Source organism: Phallusia mammillata, chromosome 5, assembly GCF_965637545.1.
Source record: "Phallusia mammillata chromosome 5, kaPhaMamm4.hap1.1, whole genome shotgun sequence".
Classification (NCBI taxonomy): Eukaryota; Metazoa; Chordata; class Ascidiacea; order Phlebobranchia; family Ascidiidae; genus Phallusia; species Phallusia mammillata.
Genome location: NC_137256.1, coordinates 27,426,345 through 27,444,511, shown reverse-complemented (window position 1 = coordinate 27,444,511; position 18,167 = coordinate 27,426,345). Strand labels below are relative to the sequence as shown.

Here is an 18,167-nt window from a genome sequence, read left to right as displayed (position 1 = left end):
ATTTAATCTATGTATGTAAGTAATTTTTTTTGCTACTTGGCCATTTCTTGAAAAAAAAATTATTGCTAGTTAGGCTGGGTTGAGATTTCTTTTGCAGCATAGCTAGGTTTCATGCTTTGTGTGTTAAAATGAAATACAAAAAAGTTTGTGATCAATTTAAAACCAAAGTAAAGGCAACTTTAAAAAAACTAAAAAAATGCAGTAAACAGTCAAAAAAGAAACAGATTCGAAAAGTTCAACAAGTCATCCAAAGTCAGTTTAGAAATGGTGAAAAAAACTGTATTGCCGATGCTTTTCTGCAAGAAAAGGTAGTTTTTACTTTCGTTGAAATTTAACTAGTGAATACAATCGTTGTTTAAAACTTATATTTTTAAACATAAAATAGAACGTTTTTTGTAAAACAAACAATATGTGTTCTTTAAGTGGCCTATAGAACTTTGTTTTGACAAAAAATGTTCACAATTTTAGATATAGTTGTATTTTGGAAAATTGTTAATGATACAACAAACAAAAACATTATTGAAAATGTTCCGATAAACACAACAATATATATTTCTGTCAATATTTTCTAAGTAATATCACAGAATACTTTGTATAATATGTCTTTTTTGAGTAAAATTTTCTCAAATAGAGATATTGACCCACTTATAATAATTTCAATCAAAATATAATCACCACGTTTAAAAAAGTATAATTCTGTTTTGCAGTAAAACTACTGATTTTTAAGTTTAATGGTGAAAAAACAGCCCAAATAGATGTAAAAGCGCCATGCTTTATCATTCAAGCGTTTCGGCAAATGCTCATGCCATCATCAGTGATATGAAGGCCACATCAGTTACACCCGTTTATATTCATTTAAGTCATATGGAATAATGATTTAGTAAACAGCACTGGTTCTGTCATAAAAAAGTTGCAGTAAACACAACAATATTGATAAAAATTCATACATTGTTTTTTTCAGTAAAATTTTCTCAAATGTAGTCATTGCCCCACATAAAAAAATTTCAACCAAAAATATAACCAGCACAATTAAAAAGTTACGTCTTTAATGCAGTAAAAAATTTCTTTAATGCAGTTGCTGTAAACGTGACGATATTGATATTTTTCCAGTTGTACGATCGCATCAATACAAACAACCAAGGACAGAAGACACTGCCACCTAGTGACTCGGTGAACAGAGCCAGAGAAGTTTTGTCTGCGTTGAACAATTTCGGAAGTTCCACCGGCCTCGAATTAACAGCTTTATTAACTCAACCTCATATCAAGGTAGGCTTAATTTCAGGTGATTATTGTTGTATGTTGAGAACACTTTAAACATTGTCTTTTACTTTACATCTACAGATACAATAAATTAAGTAATCTGTGATGTTGCTGATATGCCAAAGGTTTTTTTTTTGCATAATTTTTGTCCAATTCCTATTTGTTTTAAATTACTTGTTAGTTTCTCAGATAGACTTTTACAAACTCTATAGTTTGATTCTTTTAAAAAACAAATTCGCTAACTGATGCATAAAAATATTTATGCCATTAACCAGATAAGTGATTAATAAGACTTTTTTTCTGTACAATATACATCAAATACATTCCCAAAATAAAAAATAAGCATTACATTCCCAATCCACTTACAGCAACTATCCAAATATGCGAGTTTGTTCTCAGCAAATTATGGAGATTTATAATCAATTTTTTGTATCGATTACCAATTTTGAGAAATTAAATAAATAATAAATATAGGCCTGGGATTTCCCTTACATCCCCATGCAAATATCGTGAGTGTGCAATTATCCTGCTCTGTTTAAATCAGTGATTCTCCACCGCGTCTTTTAGGGCCACATGCGGCTCCCAACTACTTATTTTGCGACCCTCACTAGACCTCAGAAAACCTCTAAAGATTATTATTACCATGAAAGCTATTATAGCAAAAAATGTTTGTCTCATAAGTCAGGTTCATTATTCTTTCTGCAGAGAAGTGTCATTAACAATTACCTATTATTAAGTAACTATTCAGCTTCTTGTTGTTTGCTGTTCACCTGCATTCTTTTTTAATTCGTTTTTTGCGGCTCCTTACACACTTGAAAAACTACCTTTTGGCCCCGAACAATAAAAGAGGTTGAGAACCACCGGTTTAAACTAACCAAATTTGACCACAGTTGACGTCTTCAGACACAGTAATAACGTTTTCTTACTCCACCAGGGTCTTTTTCAAGCACATATTATTAGTTTTAAACATAAATTAAACAATACAGTAACAGTAATAGACTTGGGAAATCCCCTACGTCCCCATGCAAATAAAGGGAATAACCGGATCCGCTGCAGCCAACCATATTTGGTGTTTTCAGCAGACACAATAATCATTTTTTGTCTCCACCAGGGTCTTCTACAAGCCCATGACGTGGTCGCCCATGAAGTTTACAGCAACGATTCCGGCCACGTAACTCCATCCACTAGTGGGCTGCAGATACACAACGGCATTCCCGCCGAAGATGAACTGAAGCAGAATGGAGGCGAAATCACAGAGGTCACACGAGTTCGTCTCGTTCAGTTCATGAAAAACACAAACGAACCTCTGGTATGTTGCTGTGGAGAAGTTTTTCTTTTTGAATAAGGAATAATTAACCAATGTGTTAATTTTTATGAACATTATTTGCTAAGTGGTCAATTTGATCGCAGGGTTGATCGACTTTTACTTTGTGTTTTCAATTTCTTTCATTACCCTGATGAAGGTGTATCGCATGGGACGACAAAACGTCGGCTTGTTATAATATAAACTGCTGGAAGAGCTAAAAATTTGTTGATACATTATGCCTGGCAGCAGCAGTTTATTTTTCGACTTTTTAATTGGGCAATATGACCAAGAGGTTGCGGGTACCAATCCCATCTCCATATGTAGCTTTCCTATTGAAACAAAAAGCAAACAAAGTTATAGGCACTGCTCAATGTAACAAACTTATTAACCTTCCAAGGGCCAAGAGTTAGTTCGATGTGATTGTCCAACCACCCAGTATAAAATAGCAAGCAAAAGTAATTTTGTAGCTATACCGTATTTACTCGATTGTAAGCCGCGGCTTATATTGTTTTTTAGCTGCCGTTTGTGCGGCTTATAATCGAGGGCGGCTTATATTTTAATTTTATACCGAAATTATTTCTACACTCCAATATTTTAATTTATTTGGGGTTCAAAACATGTATGCGTGTACAGATTATACGTCGATATACGTTCTGTTGGGTACAGTTATCAACGTAACTAACAGATATGGGCAAATAGTCATACCATATAACAACAGAAAGACGTATTAAGAAACAATCGTATCTAAAATTTCGGCGTGCGGTTTACAATCGAGGGCGGCTTACAATCGAGTAAATACGGTATTTTATGCTGCGCCAATTTCAACTGTAACAACCACGTTTTCGTGATTCTTTTATTGCGGATTTGTTTTTGGTCGGCCTGTTTTGATTACTGATTTTGCTCCTCACACTTGCATATTCATTACGTACTTTGCTTATTGTAAAAACAAAAACATCATAACACTGCGTTTTGTTTGAAACAGGGAATAACCTTGAAAATGAACGACGAAGGTCATTGTGTGGTGGCTCGTATTATGCACGGTGGGATGATACACAGACAAGGTAACAAGCAAATAAAACATTATTATGTGTTGAGGAAATATTTAAGCTAACAGCACCAGGCCTTAAACTTCAACAAACAAAACGTAAATTAAGTTCGCCAACTAGTCAGTTGCAGTTTGTTTTAAGGGATATTTTTACGAGTTCTGTCAAAGTTCACATTTTTTCCTGACAGGCACATTACATGTCGGAGATGAGATACGAGAAATAAACGGAGTAAATGTCGGGAACCAAACCATCGACAGTTTGCAGAAGATGCTGGTAAGACTTAGCACTTTTCCATGACTCTTCCTCGTTTTCCAAAGTTCTTTGTCCCAGGATACGAAATAAGTAAAATTTTAAGGCAGCACGAACTATTAAAATTGCACCAAGAACAAATTAGTCATAAAATTTAAGAGTTATGTTGTACAAATAAACTTTTGTGTTACTTTATGCGCTGCTGGCAGAGGGTAACGTCGTTTTAATATGTGACATTTATGATACGATTTATATCGGTGGTTACCTTAACGTTTTCTAGTTTTTTGACAACTGGCCTATTGTATATTAGGCCTACTTACAAGTAGTTTAATACCTCGCCTTTTTAAACTGGTTTCTGTTTATACCTAAAATACAGTTCCACGTAATTAGGCAACATAGCAAATGGGATTGAAATTTATGGACGCAATTATATCAATGTTTCATTTTAATTGCTAGGCCTATTAAAAGCGTTATAATTATAGAGCCAAGTCGACCCTCTAAGACAGAAGTGTGCAACCTGCGTCCCGCGGGCCAAATGCGGCCCTTGAGTAAAGGTTTTGCGGCCGCAGAGACGCTTGGATTTCAATAGTACTGGCAAACGAGTTCAACTATTATATATTTTTGAGCAGATTAATGTGCCTGGTTCTATTTTTCTGCGATCTGGCAATCTGTGGCTAGAATCAAATTTTACTTCTAGTTAAGCATATTTGGTAAGCAACAAAACAAAGTTACCTTGTGTTATATAAAGGTGCGGCCCGCGATCTAATTTTGGCAATTGTATTTAGCCCCTCAATGACAAAAGGTTGCACACCCCTGCTCTAAGACATAATCCGACCCTAGCACTATTCAAGTCCGTGTCTTGTGAACCTGATTTCTTAACCCATAACAACAGTTCCTAACAATGAAAAACTCGATTAACAACAATTTCAGTTTCTATTTGAACTATAGACACTATTTCTTTTTTCCGTTGTTTATCGTGTACTGTACTACGCGCATTCAGTGCTATTTACCCTGATGAAGACGACCTGTAAAGGACGTCGAAACGTCGGAATAAAAATACATTTGCCAGAAGAGCTCTATTAACTTGATATAGACCCCATTATAACCAAATATCTAGTGACGCATTTTCGGGGAAGCTTTTTGTTAAGTCGAGCCTACAAGAAAGTTAAAAACTTTTTAATTGAGTTTTACTCAGTGTAGATGTTTTTCTACAACTAGTTTTAATATTTATGAATAATAAGAGAAACTTTTGTCGCAACAGAAAGAAGTTCGTGGGAACATCACATTCAAGATCGTACCCAGTTACCGCAGTCCGCCACCCTCCTGTGAGGTAACAATTAAACTATAGAAATCACCATTGCTGACACAGAGATCATATGTGTTAAAAATATATTACAACTCGATTCGGTGTGAAAACATGAGTAGCCCAACTCTTTAGTCTTAATACCGCTTTCAGAACTTCACAATTATATTAAATCGTTTACGTGGATATTGGACATTTTTTTTAGTTTCCAATGAACGATTTTTCGGGGAAATGTGTTTGATTTGATTACTTATTATTAATATAAGGACCACAGATGATTTACACATAAAAAGACATCTTTAAATAAACAACAATTATCTCAGACTTACTGTTGGGAAAAATTGTGAAGGAATTTTAAAGTTTATTAAATTCTAGGTATTCAGCCTATAGCACTTAAAGTCCCAAAATTTCTAAGTAATAAGTTTTTGACTTATTCACTTTTGGTTTGTATGATTTTGCGGTGTTTTTTGAAATTGTGTTTTTTACTGCTTGCTAAATAAGTTTATGAATGGCGAGGATGTATTTAAACAGGTGAGACGGAATTGTGTCGCGTAAATTCACTTCATTGTCTCGTTTTCTGTGCAGAAATCTCGTCACAATCATTTGAATTCATGTTTTTTATATTGAATGTATCATGACTGAGGTAACGGGCGAAAAAGGGTGGTTTAGAAATGACTTGCAAGAAAGCTTTACCAACCATATGAGCCTAAGTTACCGATTTTAAACTAATAGACGTTGACAGTTTCTTCCGCATTACTTTATTTCATCACCCCCCATCAAGTCGTACTTGTTTTTGAACCATTCGTTTTATCTTAATGTGTTTCATCTCATTCATATATTTGTGAAAAGTTATTTAACTTTGCCATCGACACTCCATAATACCGTAATTTTCCGTCAAATATTTATTTGCACCCTTTATCTTAAACGTAACTCAAGTGGATATAAACGAGCGTAACTGATGCGATGCTTCATATCACTGATGATGGCATGAGCGGTTGTCGAAACGTTTGAACAATAAAGCATGTCGCTTTTTACATCTATTTGGGCCGTTATTTTTACCATTAAACCCGTTGTCTTTTCTCACAAACAGTAACTTTCACATCCCCCCTTAAACTCTTATTATTATCCAGATCTACGTGAAAGCACAGTTCGATTACGACCCGCGATCTGACGACCTGATTCCGTGTAAAGAAGCTGGGATTCGGTTCAGTACCGGAGATATATTGCAAGTTATCAGTAAAGATGACCACAACTGGTGGCAAGCAAGTGTTGTGGATGTGCCAGTAACCAAAGCTGGGCTCGTGCCTTCCCCGGAGCTACAAGAATGGTTGGTTTCTGTTGATACAAAATGTATACATTAAACATGTACAAGGGCTTTGCCTCTTTTTTGAATAATTCAGGTCAGTTATTCACATTTTCGATTCCGGTTTGAACCGGTTTGGAACTGAAAACCACCCAAAACCGGATTTTTGTTATTCTGTTCAATATAGCCCCTGTGACTTTATGTTTTGCCTTATACTAACAAAAACGTGTAAACATTAATAATCGGCATATATGTAAAACATACGGATAGTATTCCACATAAGCAAGTCGCATAAGCCAACCCAACAACTGAGCTAAACATGCTAAATAAGAGGCCATATGTGCGAAAATACTGTTTGTTGCGAGTTTTAAATTTTTGAAAGACCCAAACAATTTTCCATTAAAAAGAAAGGTGCTCAGTTCCGTGTACACGATGGTTGGATTGGCTTGTAATATTGTATTCAATTCATTTAAACTCGATCTTTTTTTCAGGCGAGTCGCTTGTCTTGCAATGGAACGGGCAAAAGAGCAACAAAATTGCGGAAATTCCTGGTTCGGTAAAAAGAAGAAGCCACAGAAAGATAAATACCTCGCTAAGCACAACGCAGGTGGGTTGTGTCGGAAAATATGTTTCGTAAAACATTTGCTACAAAGTAATTTAATGGTGAAAATAACGGCCCAAATAGACGTAAAAAGCGACATGCTCAACATGCAATTAAACGTTATTTTCACCATTAAATTTATGAACAGATCTGTATATAGCGTTCCAAAGTAATTTAACTCCACTGGGTTTATTTGAGTTAAGTGCAAATAAGAAACTTTATAAATTTCGCAGTGTTCAGAGTTCACCGTAATTTTTGCCATTCTATTTGTTGTTAAATGAGTTTAAACCAGTGGTTTCTCAAACTTTGTTATTGTTGGGGCCAAATGGTATTTTTTAAGTGTGTAAGGAGCCGCAAAAAACCTTGAGAAAATCACTAAAGATTATTACTTTGAAAGCTAACATAGCAATGTTTGGTGGTTTTCCGAGGTCCAAAAATAAGTAGTTGGGAGCCGCATGCGGCCCTGAGAGCCGCGGTTGAGAATATCTGGTTTAAATACATAGCAATACTTTTTTCTGTTTTTTTTCAGTGTTTGACCAACTTGACCTTGTAACTTACGAAGAAGTCGTTAAAGTTCCGGCTTTCAGGAGGAAAACTCTGGTTCTACTCGGTAAAGTTTTCAAACCTGCATACAATATACTAATATAGTGTAAAAGTATAATAAGACATGACTAAGATGAACATAAATTCATAACTGGGATCAGCCCTGAAGCGTTTATACAGACCTAGCAATCATGGCACACTTGCATATTAATCATAGCACACCAGGTCTATTGAAGGCGCCTGCGTAGCTCAGTTGGTAGAGCGAGAGTCCCGGAAAGACTCCTGTCGTGGGTTCGAATCCCACCGCAGGCTAGATTTTTCTAACCTACACCTTGCCATATGGTGGTGAATACTTGGGTGACCGGCTGATTCGGTATAGCGCCTTCAATGGACCTGGCGTACTGTGATTTATATATGAGTGTGCCATGATCGCTGGTCTACATGGACACTTTCAGGGCTGATTTATTTACCTCGGATGAGTCATGGGCGGTGCGATTCGAACCCATGACTGAAACTTTCCGAGACTAGCGTTTTATTAAGTACCGACTAAATGCTATAGTGTTTTACATATAAGTGTCGTATTAATATTATTGGTTTCAATTAACACTTTCAGAGATAATTTTAGTGTCAAACATTCTCTCGCATATCAAGCACAACGAATATAATACGATTTTATGTGCTATATGCAGTGGTGGGATTCAAATTTTTTGTCAGCCGGTTCTACCACAAAAGTCATATTTTCAGCCGGTTCTATCACAAAAGTCATATTTTCAGCCGGTTCTGTTACATAAAGTCCATTGACAGTAACCAGTAATGCTAACCGGTTTGCTGATCTCATAAAATTTAATGAGACGGTTCTATAGAACCGGTGCGAACCGGCTGAATCCCACCACTGGCTATATCCACGTAAACAAGTACGAATTTCCAATGTATTTATAAATGCAAGGTAATTATGATTTTGTGGCCTTAAGTTAATTTGTTGACGTCATATATTGACAGGAGCGCATGGAGTAGGTCGACGTCACATCAAGAATAGTTTGATCGCTCAACACCCGGGAAAGTTTGCCTATCCTGTACCACGTGAGTAAATTGATAAGGTTAAAATAAAATATATTGAATTGAAATACAGTCAAACTTCGATACTATGCCACCCTTTGGGACCGAGAGAAAGTGGCATAGGTACGAGGGTGGCATAATACCGAGGGTCGGTTGTAAAAATAGCCTTGTGACGTGACAATGTACTGTAGTGCCACGTTGTGTTGTACGATTGTAATTTATTACAGTATATAGTATAAGGTACAGTATACAGTATAATTTATTACAAAAAACGGATAGATCGTGCATAGAACAAACAAGATCTGTTAGTTTTGTCGTGACACAAGCACGGAACGGCGTTTACATAACTCGCTGCAAAGCCGTGAAACCTCTTAACATGACCACGTTTGTTTACTCAACGATTTGTTTTTCATTTTTTCTCTGTTTTATCATGAGCTCAAACCGAAAATTGTCAGAAGGCCCAACTTTTAATCCGCAACCAGGCCGTTAATACAGAAATACTGTCCTCTCATGTGTCATAGTATCAAGGGTAAGGGGTGGCATAGTAAATATATTTTCTATTGAATTTAGTTGGTGACGATCAAAAGTGGTATAGTAGCGAGGGTGGCATAATATCAAGGTGGCATAGTATCGAAGTTTGACTAGTACAAACGAAACTTAGTCATTTCGTGATTGGGCAAAACTGATTCCGTTATTTCATTGACCATAAACTAGTAACAATAGCAGTAAGACGTTTTTAAATGTTTTACTTTTGTGAGTAAATTGATGAGGTTAAAATAAAATAAAATAAAACCTGATCAAAATTGATCCAGTATACCACGTGAGTAAATTGATGTAAATAAAAACTGAAATATATTGAATTGAAATTGAAATAGTAGTAACGAAACTTAGTCACTTAGTGAGTGGGCAAAACTAATTCCTTTATTTCATTACCCATAAAAATAATACGATGATAATGCTTTGTTTTTAGATACTGATTACGCCTATTACTTCGTTAATTATGTATATCTACACACACATATATATATAACTTACATATATTTGTCAAAGTTTTCAGTCTGTTAATACATGCGACTGTTGCCTCCATCTGTCGTGCTGAGTCTCTGGTGACTTGTGATTTACAATATGGTACACAAAGTTTCGTTAACTTTAAGTTCAAGCAAATCCCGTGTTATGTTTGAAACAGACACAACGCGCCCCCAGCGGCCAGAAGAACAGGCCGGAGTGAATTATTTCTTTACAACTTACGAAACAATGATGTACGAGATAAAGAACAATCTCTACTTGGAGTACGGGACACATGAGAATGCTTGTTACGGCACGAAGCTGGAAACAATAAAAAAAATCCACCAGGACGGTTTAATGGCGATCCTCGATGTGGAACCACAGGTTAGAAATATTCTAACATTTCAAGGTTCGCACTGTTCCGGTTAATCGCATACACAATTGCCTAAGTGTAAATAACTTATATAAGCTCGGAAACGTCGGAATAAAATTACATTTGCCAGAAGAGCTCTACAAACTTAGTAAATACCTTATATTTGCAATTGACCAGTACGTGCAGTTATCTTATCTGCATACAAAAACAAAATGTCCGTAGTTCAACAACTTTAAGTTATTTTACAATTCGAGAGCCAGAAATAAATAATAAGTAAGCTGCAGACAGTGCACACTGTTTTAGCCTATAAGGTCTCATCAATGCAGCTGGTGACAAGACATAGGGCGTATTGGCTAGTGTAGCCATATAACGGCACTCCAGTTTGCCTTAAACTGTAAACGATAAGTATGCTGCAGACAGGGCACACTGTTTTAGCTTATAAATTTTGATCATTGGCTGCATAGGCTTGTGTTGCCACATGATAACAGGCGCCTTAGCCGGGTTTCGAACCCACTACCTCAAGAACTTTTGCTAACAACCATGTTTGAACTTTGCAGGCGCTCAAAACTCTCCGCACAACCGAGTTTTCTCCTTTCGTTGTTTTTATTGGAGCTCCAGACGTACCCGCCACCTCACTAGAAGAAGTAAGTGCTTGTTTGTGGCAGTTTGTGGACTTTTTAGCTATGCCTTGATTAGATTGTTTAATTCTGTGTTTTACCCGGATTTAAATTTTATGATTTGTAAAAAGCCACTATTTTGACTTGTTATCGATTCTGGGCTCAGGCCGACCTAATTTCGCATGTTGTCATTATATTCCAAGAACCTTAGTATTGTTAAGAGCCTAATTTTTTGGAGAATACCCGACTCATTTCAAAATTTGTGTCGCACGAAAATATATTTGTAGTAAGTCAGTTGTATTTGAAACAAATAACTTTACGCTTGAACGCTTTCTGTTGAGGACCCCTTGTGGCAGAAACATATTAAAGTGAGTTTTCGGTGTTATATGTTGTTTGTGGAATATGTTGTACTAAAGCAAAAAACAAGAAAATTAATTATAAAGTTTTAATTTGCTGAAAAGGGCAAAAGTATTGCATTGCAAGCTAAAGCAACAACGAATTCTATAATGCCATATTAAAAATATCTTTGCTTTTGTTTTATATTAGGATGAAAGTATTTCAAAAATAAAATGCTTTATTCCCGTTTTACCCGACCAAAAACAATCATGTCAAGTATTAACCCAATATGAGTAGTTTTTACTAGAGATGTACCGAATATTCGGTTTGCCGAATTTATTCGGCCGAATCGGCCGAATCGGCCACTTTTTCAAAGATTCGGTTTCGGCCGAATAATTTGTTGCGATTCGGCCGAAACCGAATCTTTTATGAATACACATTTAAAGCGTTAAGCGTGTCTTTTCTGCTTAGTACCAACGAAAATCGCGTCAATCATTATATTTTTTAACACAATGACGCTTTTCCCACTGCAGACAAAAAATCAGTAATTCATTGTCTGGTTGGAAATCATGCTTGAGGCAATGTTAAACCCCACATAACTAAAACGAGGACGAAACACAACCATTCTGCACTAATTGCCTGGTAGATAAAATTATGTTTTCATGACAAACGCGTAGGGTACGACTTCGCGTGACGTCATAAATGATTCGGTTGATTCGGCCGAATTTATTTGGCAAAATCGCCGAGTATTCGGTTTCGGCCGAATCGAAATTTAGCCGATTCGGTACATCACTAGTTTTTACCGCCTTGGATACAACAGAAATTTTATTTTTGTGTTCCCGTGCATAATAAACTAACTTTGCATGTGTGTGTTATATTAGGATGAAAGCTTAGAGCGGTTGCAACGTGAATCTGACTTACTCCGAAACGCCTACCAACATTATTTCGACCTGATTATCATCAACAACAACATCGACCAGACAATAACCGTTTTGGAGGTGAGTGTGTTGTTTATGTCGACCTTAAACTTATTGTACTGAGAGTAGTTAAACCGAACAGTATCTTACCTTTCAACAGGCAGCCGATGTTTCATTGATGTTCGTGTTTTTTATAGGAACTGAAGATGCCATTAGGTGAAAATATATATTCCAAGATATTCCTCGGCAGATTTCGTTACTTATAAAATACTTTCCATTGTTAGTTATACCATTGTATTTAAGCTCTGGTGTTTCGATGGTTTATGGATTGATGCGTGTTTGTAAATGGACCCTAATTGTCCTAAACCCGAAATTACCTAGGACTCAAGTGTATATAAACGGGTGTAACTGATGTGGCCTTCGCATCACTGATGATGGCATGAGCATTTGCCGAAACGTTTGAACAATAAAGCATGTCGCTTTTTACGTCTATTTGGGCCGTTATTTTCACCATTAAACTTATTCAATGTAACTCTTTATTTCTGTCCAGCGCGAAAAGTTAAATAAATAAAACAATAAATGTACAAGAAAAAAATTGGGCGTAAAAACAAGGCATATGCAAAAGTTTGACCTAAATGGTGAAAATCTGAAGGTTAAAAACAGCGGAATTTTTTGGTATCACTTCAAAACAACGTAGTTTTGAATAAAGTTACACAAAATTTTAACACAAAGTTTATTATTGTTCCGCAGAACGCAATCGAAGAAATCGCTTCCATGCAACAATGGGTTCCTGTATCATGGGTTTATTGACAACGATTCAATCAATCTGATCGTCTTCCAGTATGATTTCTATCCCAGACATTTAATTTGTTTCGTCGCGCATCACTGATTCCGCGCTTTACTCGGATACCTATTATTACGTCACAGTATGAGTTTGTGACGTTTTTTTGCATCCTAAAACTTTGTTAGTTTGAAACTGTGGAAGTTTCAATTTACATGAAGCAATCACGTGGTTGAGTGCTCGCTTCTGATTGGCTCATCCCGCTAACCTCTGGACCAATCAGATTCCAGTATATCATAGCAATCCAAACACACACGCGTTTCATTAAATATATTTATGTTACGTCATTATCACATACGTCACACCTATGACGTGTTCATCCTGTTCGGTGCTTTTTCCGACGACTTGTTTATGACGTCATAAGCGATCGTGTTGCTTCTCATTGTTATGCAATTGTTGTCGTGTCAAAGTAGGTGATGAGTTCGCGCGAATCTGTAAAGTCATTCGAATCATTCGATTAACATCAAGTTGTAGAATCTCGTGTAAATTCACCAATTCCCAAAACCGCGTTCGATCCGCAAAGCAGTTTTGCGAATTTGTTTACAGAGTGTAGAAATATTAAACTTTTTGAATATTTCATTGCATCTGAAATTAATTTCCAAAATATCATAAAAATACTGGAAACTTCAAATTTTACAGACACAATAATGTGAATATGTGACAGGTAGAATTGTGTACCAAATCATGGAATTTTTTGTAGCAAATCCTTGAATATTTTGTGTTTGTATTTTTCTTAACAGTGTGTTGTATAATTAGTTTGGTGTTATCATTCGTTTCTATTTGGGGGTGCTTTTGCTCCCCCTGCCCCCTCCCTACCATGCGATTTACTTGCCAAAATGATCGCGCCCTGTCATCGGTGACTATGGCTTGTTTCTCACACCGTTTCATGTACATTTCTTTTATTCAGTATTCCGGCGCAATCATGGGTGCGTGTGAACCTAATGAGAATATAATTTTATTACAGTCAACGTTTTTTTTCGTTTTGGCCGATAGAAACTTGTTCTCGAGAAAAAAGCTTTTATAGTTAGGTCACAAACAGGTTTATTACGTCACACAGTGTTGTTTCATTTTTTTGTCAAATTTAAACGCTAGATACTTTCTGCACGAATTGTTTAAACGAAAACCTCGGGTTATTGTGATTTAGGGGTGTTTTGCTCCCCCAAACCCCCCCTAGTATTAAAAAGAGCTTGTTACCTTCCAACTTCCAACTGTTCATATTCCCAGGACTCGAAAATAGATTTTCCGAAAAACTAACTGACGTACGACTATGCTGACGTCAATCGCGCGTGTGACTGAATAATGGCAACTGTTTGATCACTTTCATAGTCTTTTAAGAAGTGTTAGTTTAACAAAGACAAGGTTAGGACCAGTTGGCACGGAGGTAAAAAGTAGCTTTAATGAAACAAAATTATTTTGCATATTGTTGACATTTTTATTGCCCTTTGCACTGATGACAACAGCGATTGTTGAAACGTTGCAATAACTTGTATTCAGTTTATACAAGCCCTCTACCAGTTATGCTTCTAACATAGACAATAGTTAGTGCATTGATAAGGTTAAACAGCATACAAGTTTATAGAGCTCTTCTGGCAGATGTTTATCGTGCACTGTACTAATCGCATTCAGTGTTATTTACCCTGATGAAGGCGACCTGTATAGGACGTCGAAACGTCGGTATGAAATACAATTGCCAGAAGAGCTCTGTAGACTTGATATTATGCCTGGCAGCAATAGCTTATATATCTTAAATAGTCTACATTGTTGTCTATAGTTATATCCAATAGTCTTAACTAGCGGTTGTTGGCAATGTCAGGTCTAGCGAGTATTTGCTTGCTGCTTTGTGTGGCTGTGGCAAGCCCGAGTTTCATTCCAGCCCCAGACGCAAATACGGTCACCAACATTAAAGGCAAGTTATATTCGGTTCTTTAGAGTTTCACAGAATATTAAACAGTTGTTTTCTTGTTGCAGAGACTTTGAACCAGGAGCTTCTGCATTTCTTGATCGCGGGTGACTTTGGGGGATGGCCGCCTCCGTTTTACACAACTCCCACCCAACATACCGTGGCAGGGGAAATGGGCAAAGTCGCTACAGCGAAGAAGACCAATTTCGTGATTGCAAACGGCGATAATTTCTATTTTCTTGGCGTTAAAGATGAGAAAGACGAAAGATTTAAGGTAAAAATATAGACAATTGTATTTTATGTAGATCGTCGAAATGCCAGACTTCGTTTAAATTGATTGGTTTGTCTATTTTTTGTTTCATTGTACGTTTATCGACATGGAAAACAGCGTTATCATTTTAAAAGCCGCCAAGTTAGCTGAGTGGTTAGCGCAACCGCCTTGTAATCACAAGGTCATTGGTTCTAATCCTATCTCGGTCGCTTGTGTTTCCTCTGAGCAAGAAACTTAAGCGGCACTGCTCCAACCCAGTTTTTTCCGAAGGGTTGAACTAGATTGCAGTCACCAACTGCCTAAACCGAAAATTAAAATCAAACGTGCAAAAAAACAGGCAGCTAGACGGCGGACTCATTGTGAGCACAACGCATTCAGGCGTTGCCCGCGCACACCGAGGATAAAAATCAAACAAACAAAAACTTTTTTGTTAATTGTTACTTTGTGTTTCGTCGAAATCAGTTGGTTTTAATATAAAAACTGTTTTTAATCAATTTATTATTATCATGCATGTTGTGCAGTTGACATATGAAGATGTTTATACCAGTCCAGCCCTCTACGTACCTTGGTACCCGACCATGGGTAACCACGATTGGCATGGCAACGCACAAGCACAGCTGGACTATTCTCACATCTCTTCACGCTGGTAAACACGATTTCTATTTATATCCAACCACTCCACTGATCGACTGTTTCTTTTAATTCGACAAGGAACAAGGAACTGTAACAGATAACAAAGAGCCGGCCCGAAGCCATTTAGATCAAAAAACAAGCCCAAAAACGACGCAAAACGCGACCCCAATTCGATATGTATTTTTGATTAAAAAGAAATGGGCCCAACTAGAACTGTAAGTAAGCTTTGCTAAGATGAAATTGCGTCACAAATTAGACCAAGTATAAATTCAGGCCGAATTTAACTCGTTTTATTAAAAACCCGAGGCCTTAACTCGACCCAAACAAGCCCGGCTCAATAAAACTAAATAACAAACACAGAATTTCTGGAACCAAACAGTTTTTAAGCTTTTTCCCGATGGTGTTTCACTTGTTGTGCACTGTAGGCTACTACGCGCATTCAGTGTTATTTACCCTGATGAAGGCGACCTGCATAGGGCGTTGAAATGTCGGAATAAAATTACACTTGCCAGAAGAGCTTTATAAACTTGATAATATCCCTGGCAGCAATAGCTTATGTACGACGGTCCACTATGTTGTACTGTTCAGGACCTACCCATGGTACTGGTATTCACTGGACTTCACTCTAACTCCAACTAACACTACCATCCGTATTATAATGATGGACACAACCATTCAATGCGGGATTAACTCCGAGGGAACACCTATCAACGGCACAATTGCGGAGATGCAGTGGACTTGGGTGGAAGAACAACTGGAAAGCAGCCAAAGGTTTGTACAAGATGTGTAATATTGTGCAGTAGTAAGGTGTAACTGTAGCGCGTTTAATCATTATCCACCAATTGTGCCCTCCACTGTTTCGCCCTCCAGAAACGTTTCAACGTTGCGCAGCTATTTCCGGCTTGTGATTGTTTTGGTGAAATTGTGTCGCTATGTTGTCTTCTTTCGAACGAAACAAACTCAACTGAACTTAATTCAAAACCCAGTGGAAAAAACCCAAATCAACTTAATTCAAAACCCAGTGGATAAACCCTAGACCAAACAGAATCAACCGTTGTAAACTGCTACTGTAGGAGTTCAAACTAGACTTTATTTTTCAACCCAACTTAACGTTTGAAGTTTCATGCATGATATTTACATGAATCAATTCATGTAATTAAGTCTTGCACGGGAATGTATTCATAGATTTTCTGATCAAACGTGTGTGATAGCATGTACAAACTGTGGATTTTTAAACAGGATAATTCATACTACCATTCCATACTTCGAGGAATTGCTTGTTTGAAGCAAATAGCCAATAATGAGTAAACTTCTCGCGACTTGTTGCATGAAAACTACATTAAGGAACTTCTATTGTTTCATGTGACAGTTTCGACTACGTGATTGTTGTCGGTCATTTTCCTGTGTTGGCTGCCGGAAACACTGGACCGACCATCAGTTGCCTGTACGACCGTTTGCGCCCCCTGCTGGACCAGTACAAAGTGTCAGCGTACATTGCCGGACACGAACACAACTTACAGGTAACTAGAAATTGTTTTATCCAATGAGGGGAAGTAAATGTTTCCTTTATCCGATAAGGAAGTAACAGTAAATAGTGATTGTTTTTAAATAAATCAGATGTGAAATATTTTTTTACTACGTCACTAATAAATGACGTCACAATTTCGTTCTAATTTGTCACAAGAAACGTTCTTAAAATCAAAGATATCCTTAACATTTTTGATTGGAAACGAATATAAAACCTCTGTTTCTAAAGTTACGGCTTTTTCTGAAGTAAATAGTTGCAGCTGCTGCACGTTTAATCATTATCCACCAATTGTGCCCGACACTTTTTTGCGCTCCATAACGTTTCAACGTTGCGCAGCTATTTCCGGCTTGGTGATCGTTTTAGTGCAATTGTGTCGCTATGTTTGCTTTCACCAATCGAAATAAACTTAACTCACATAAACTCAAGACTTTTTCAAAACAGGTATAAATATCAGATTTTACAACCAGTATCAATGTATTTATTTTGCAGCATCTGAAAGACAACCCTGCATCTAACACGGAATATTTTGTTGTGGGTTGCAGCAATTTCGTCACTCCAAGATTCAAAAACAAGGACGCCACAGACTTCCAAGCTCAATTCACGTGAGCGGCCTAATTTTACTTATTTGTCTCATGATTTGTAACCAATCTAAACTTTTTGTCATTCCAGTTTGTCGGTTTTAGGACAGGCTGTTGTTTTGCACAAAGCTCTTAAGAAAACTTCTTTTTGGGCCGTTATTCTCAGCATTATACTAAAAAGCTGTTTTTCTTTTACATAAGCTCAAAAAAAAAACATCCAATTTTATCCATAATCTAATTTGCAGCTGGGCTGAGATGGATGATTTGGGTGGAGGTTTCGCTCGGGTTGAAATCACCAAAGATCGTTTGAAGATGATTTTCATCCAAGGAAGAGACGGCCAAGAAATCTACAGCTATGACGTCATGCCGCGTCAAAAGTGAAATAAGAGGAATTAAATTTTGTTTGGTGCGCAAAGTGTAATTCTGCGATAATTTGTTGTGTCGAAAAATTGAAAACAATAAATTAAATGAAAGCAGCAAGTGAATTTTTGTAAGCAACAA

The 18,167-nt window shown here is 37.0% G+C and overlaps 2 protein-coding genes and 1 non-coding gene across 7 annotated transcripts in view; all 3 read left to right on the top strand.

Moving 5' to 3' along the window:
• The window catches only part of LOC145230188 (peripheral plasma membrane protein CASK-like), a 90,142-nt gene that overhangs the window by 16,210 nt on the left and 55,765 nt on the right, over nt 1-18,167 (top strand). The window contains exons 11-25 of one of the 5 annotated variants that reach the window (XM_080095572.1): nt 1,111-1,266; nt 2,372-2,569; nt 3,549-3,627; nt 3,800-3,885; nt 5,123-5,191; nt 5,666-5,695; nt 6,295-6,491; nt 6,959-7,074; nt 7,598-7,678; nt 8,611-8,691; nt 9,854-10,056; nt 10,603-10,689; nt 11,004-11,030; nt 11,880-11,996; nt 12,666-13,724. In XM_080095572.1, coding sequence (XP_079951698.1) covers nt 1,111-1,266; nt 2,372-2,569; nt 3,549-3,627; nt 3,800-3,885; nt 5,123-5,191; nt 5,666-5,695; nt 6,295-6,491; nt 6,959-7,074; nt 7,598-7,678; nt 8,611-8,691; nt 9,854-10,056; nt 10,603-10,689; nt 11,004-11,030; nt 11,880-11,996; nt 12,666-12,725 — 1,587 coding nt within the window. In that variant the 3' untranslated portion in view covers nt 12,726-13,724. Of the gene's footprint in view, nt 1-1,110; nt 1,267-2,371; nt 2,570-3,548; nt 3,628-3,799; nt 3,886-5,122; nt 5,192-5,665; nt 5,696-6,294; nt 6,492-6,958; nt 7,075-7,597; nt 7,679-8,610; nt 8,692-9,853; nt 10,057-10,602; nt 10,690-11,003; nt 11,031-11,879; nt 11,997-12,665; nt 13,725-18,167 lie in introns of those variants that run through there. The other 4 variants (XM_080095574.1, XM_080095573.1, XM_080095575.1 and 1 more) reach the window with 4 other exon arrangements.
• On the top strand, nt 7,850-7,923 carry Trnas-gga (transfer RNA serine (anticodon GGA)). Its single transcript has one exon. It is a non-coding gene; the product is annotated as a tRNA-Ser (tRNA).
• Nucleotides 14,563-18,142, top strand: LOC145227988 (tartrate-resistant acid phosphatase type 5-like). Its single transcript, XM_080092953.1, has 7 exons — nt 14,563-14,662; nt 14,725-14,930; nt 15,449-15,573; nt 16,149-16,331; nt 16,930-17,080; nt 17,578-17,690; nt 17,912-18,142. The coding sequence occupies exons 1-7, from the start codon at nt 14,563-14,565 to the stop codon at nt 18,045-18,047; spliced, it is 1,014 nt and encodes a 337-aa protein (XP_079949079.1). The 3' UTR covers nt 18,048-18,142.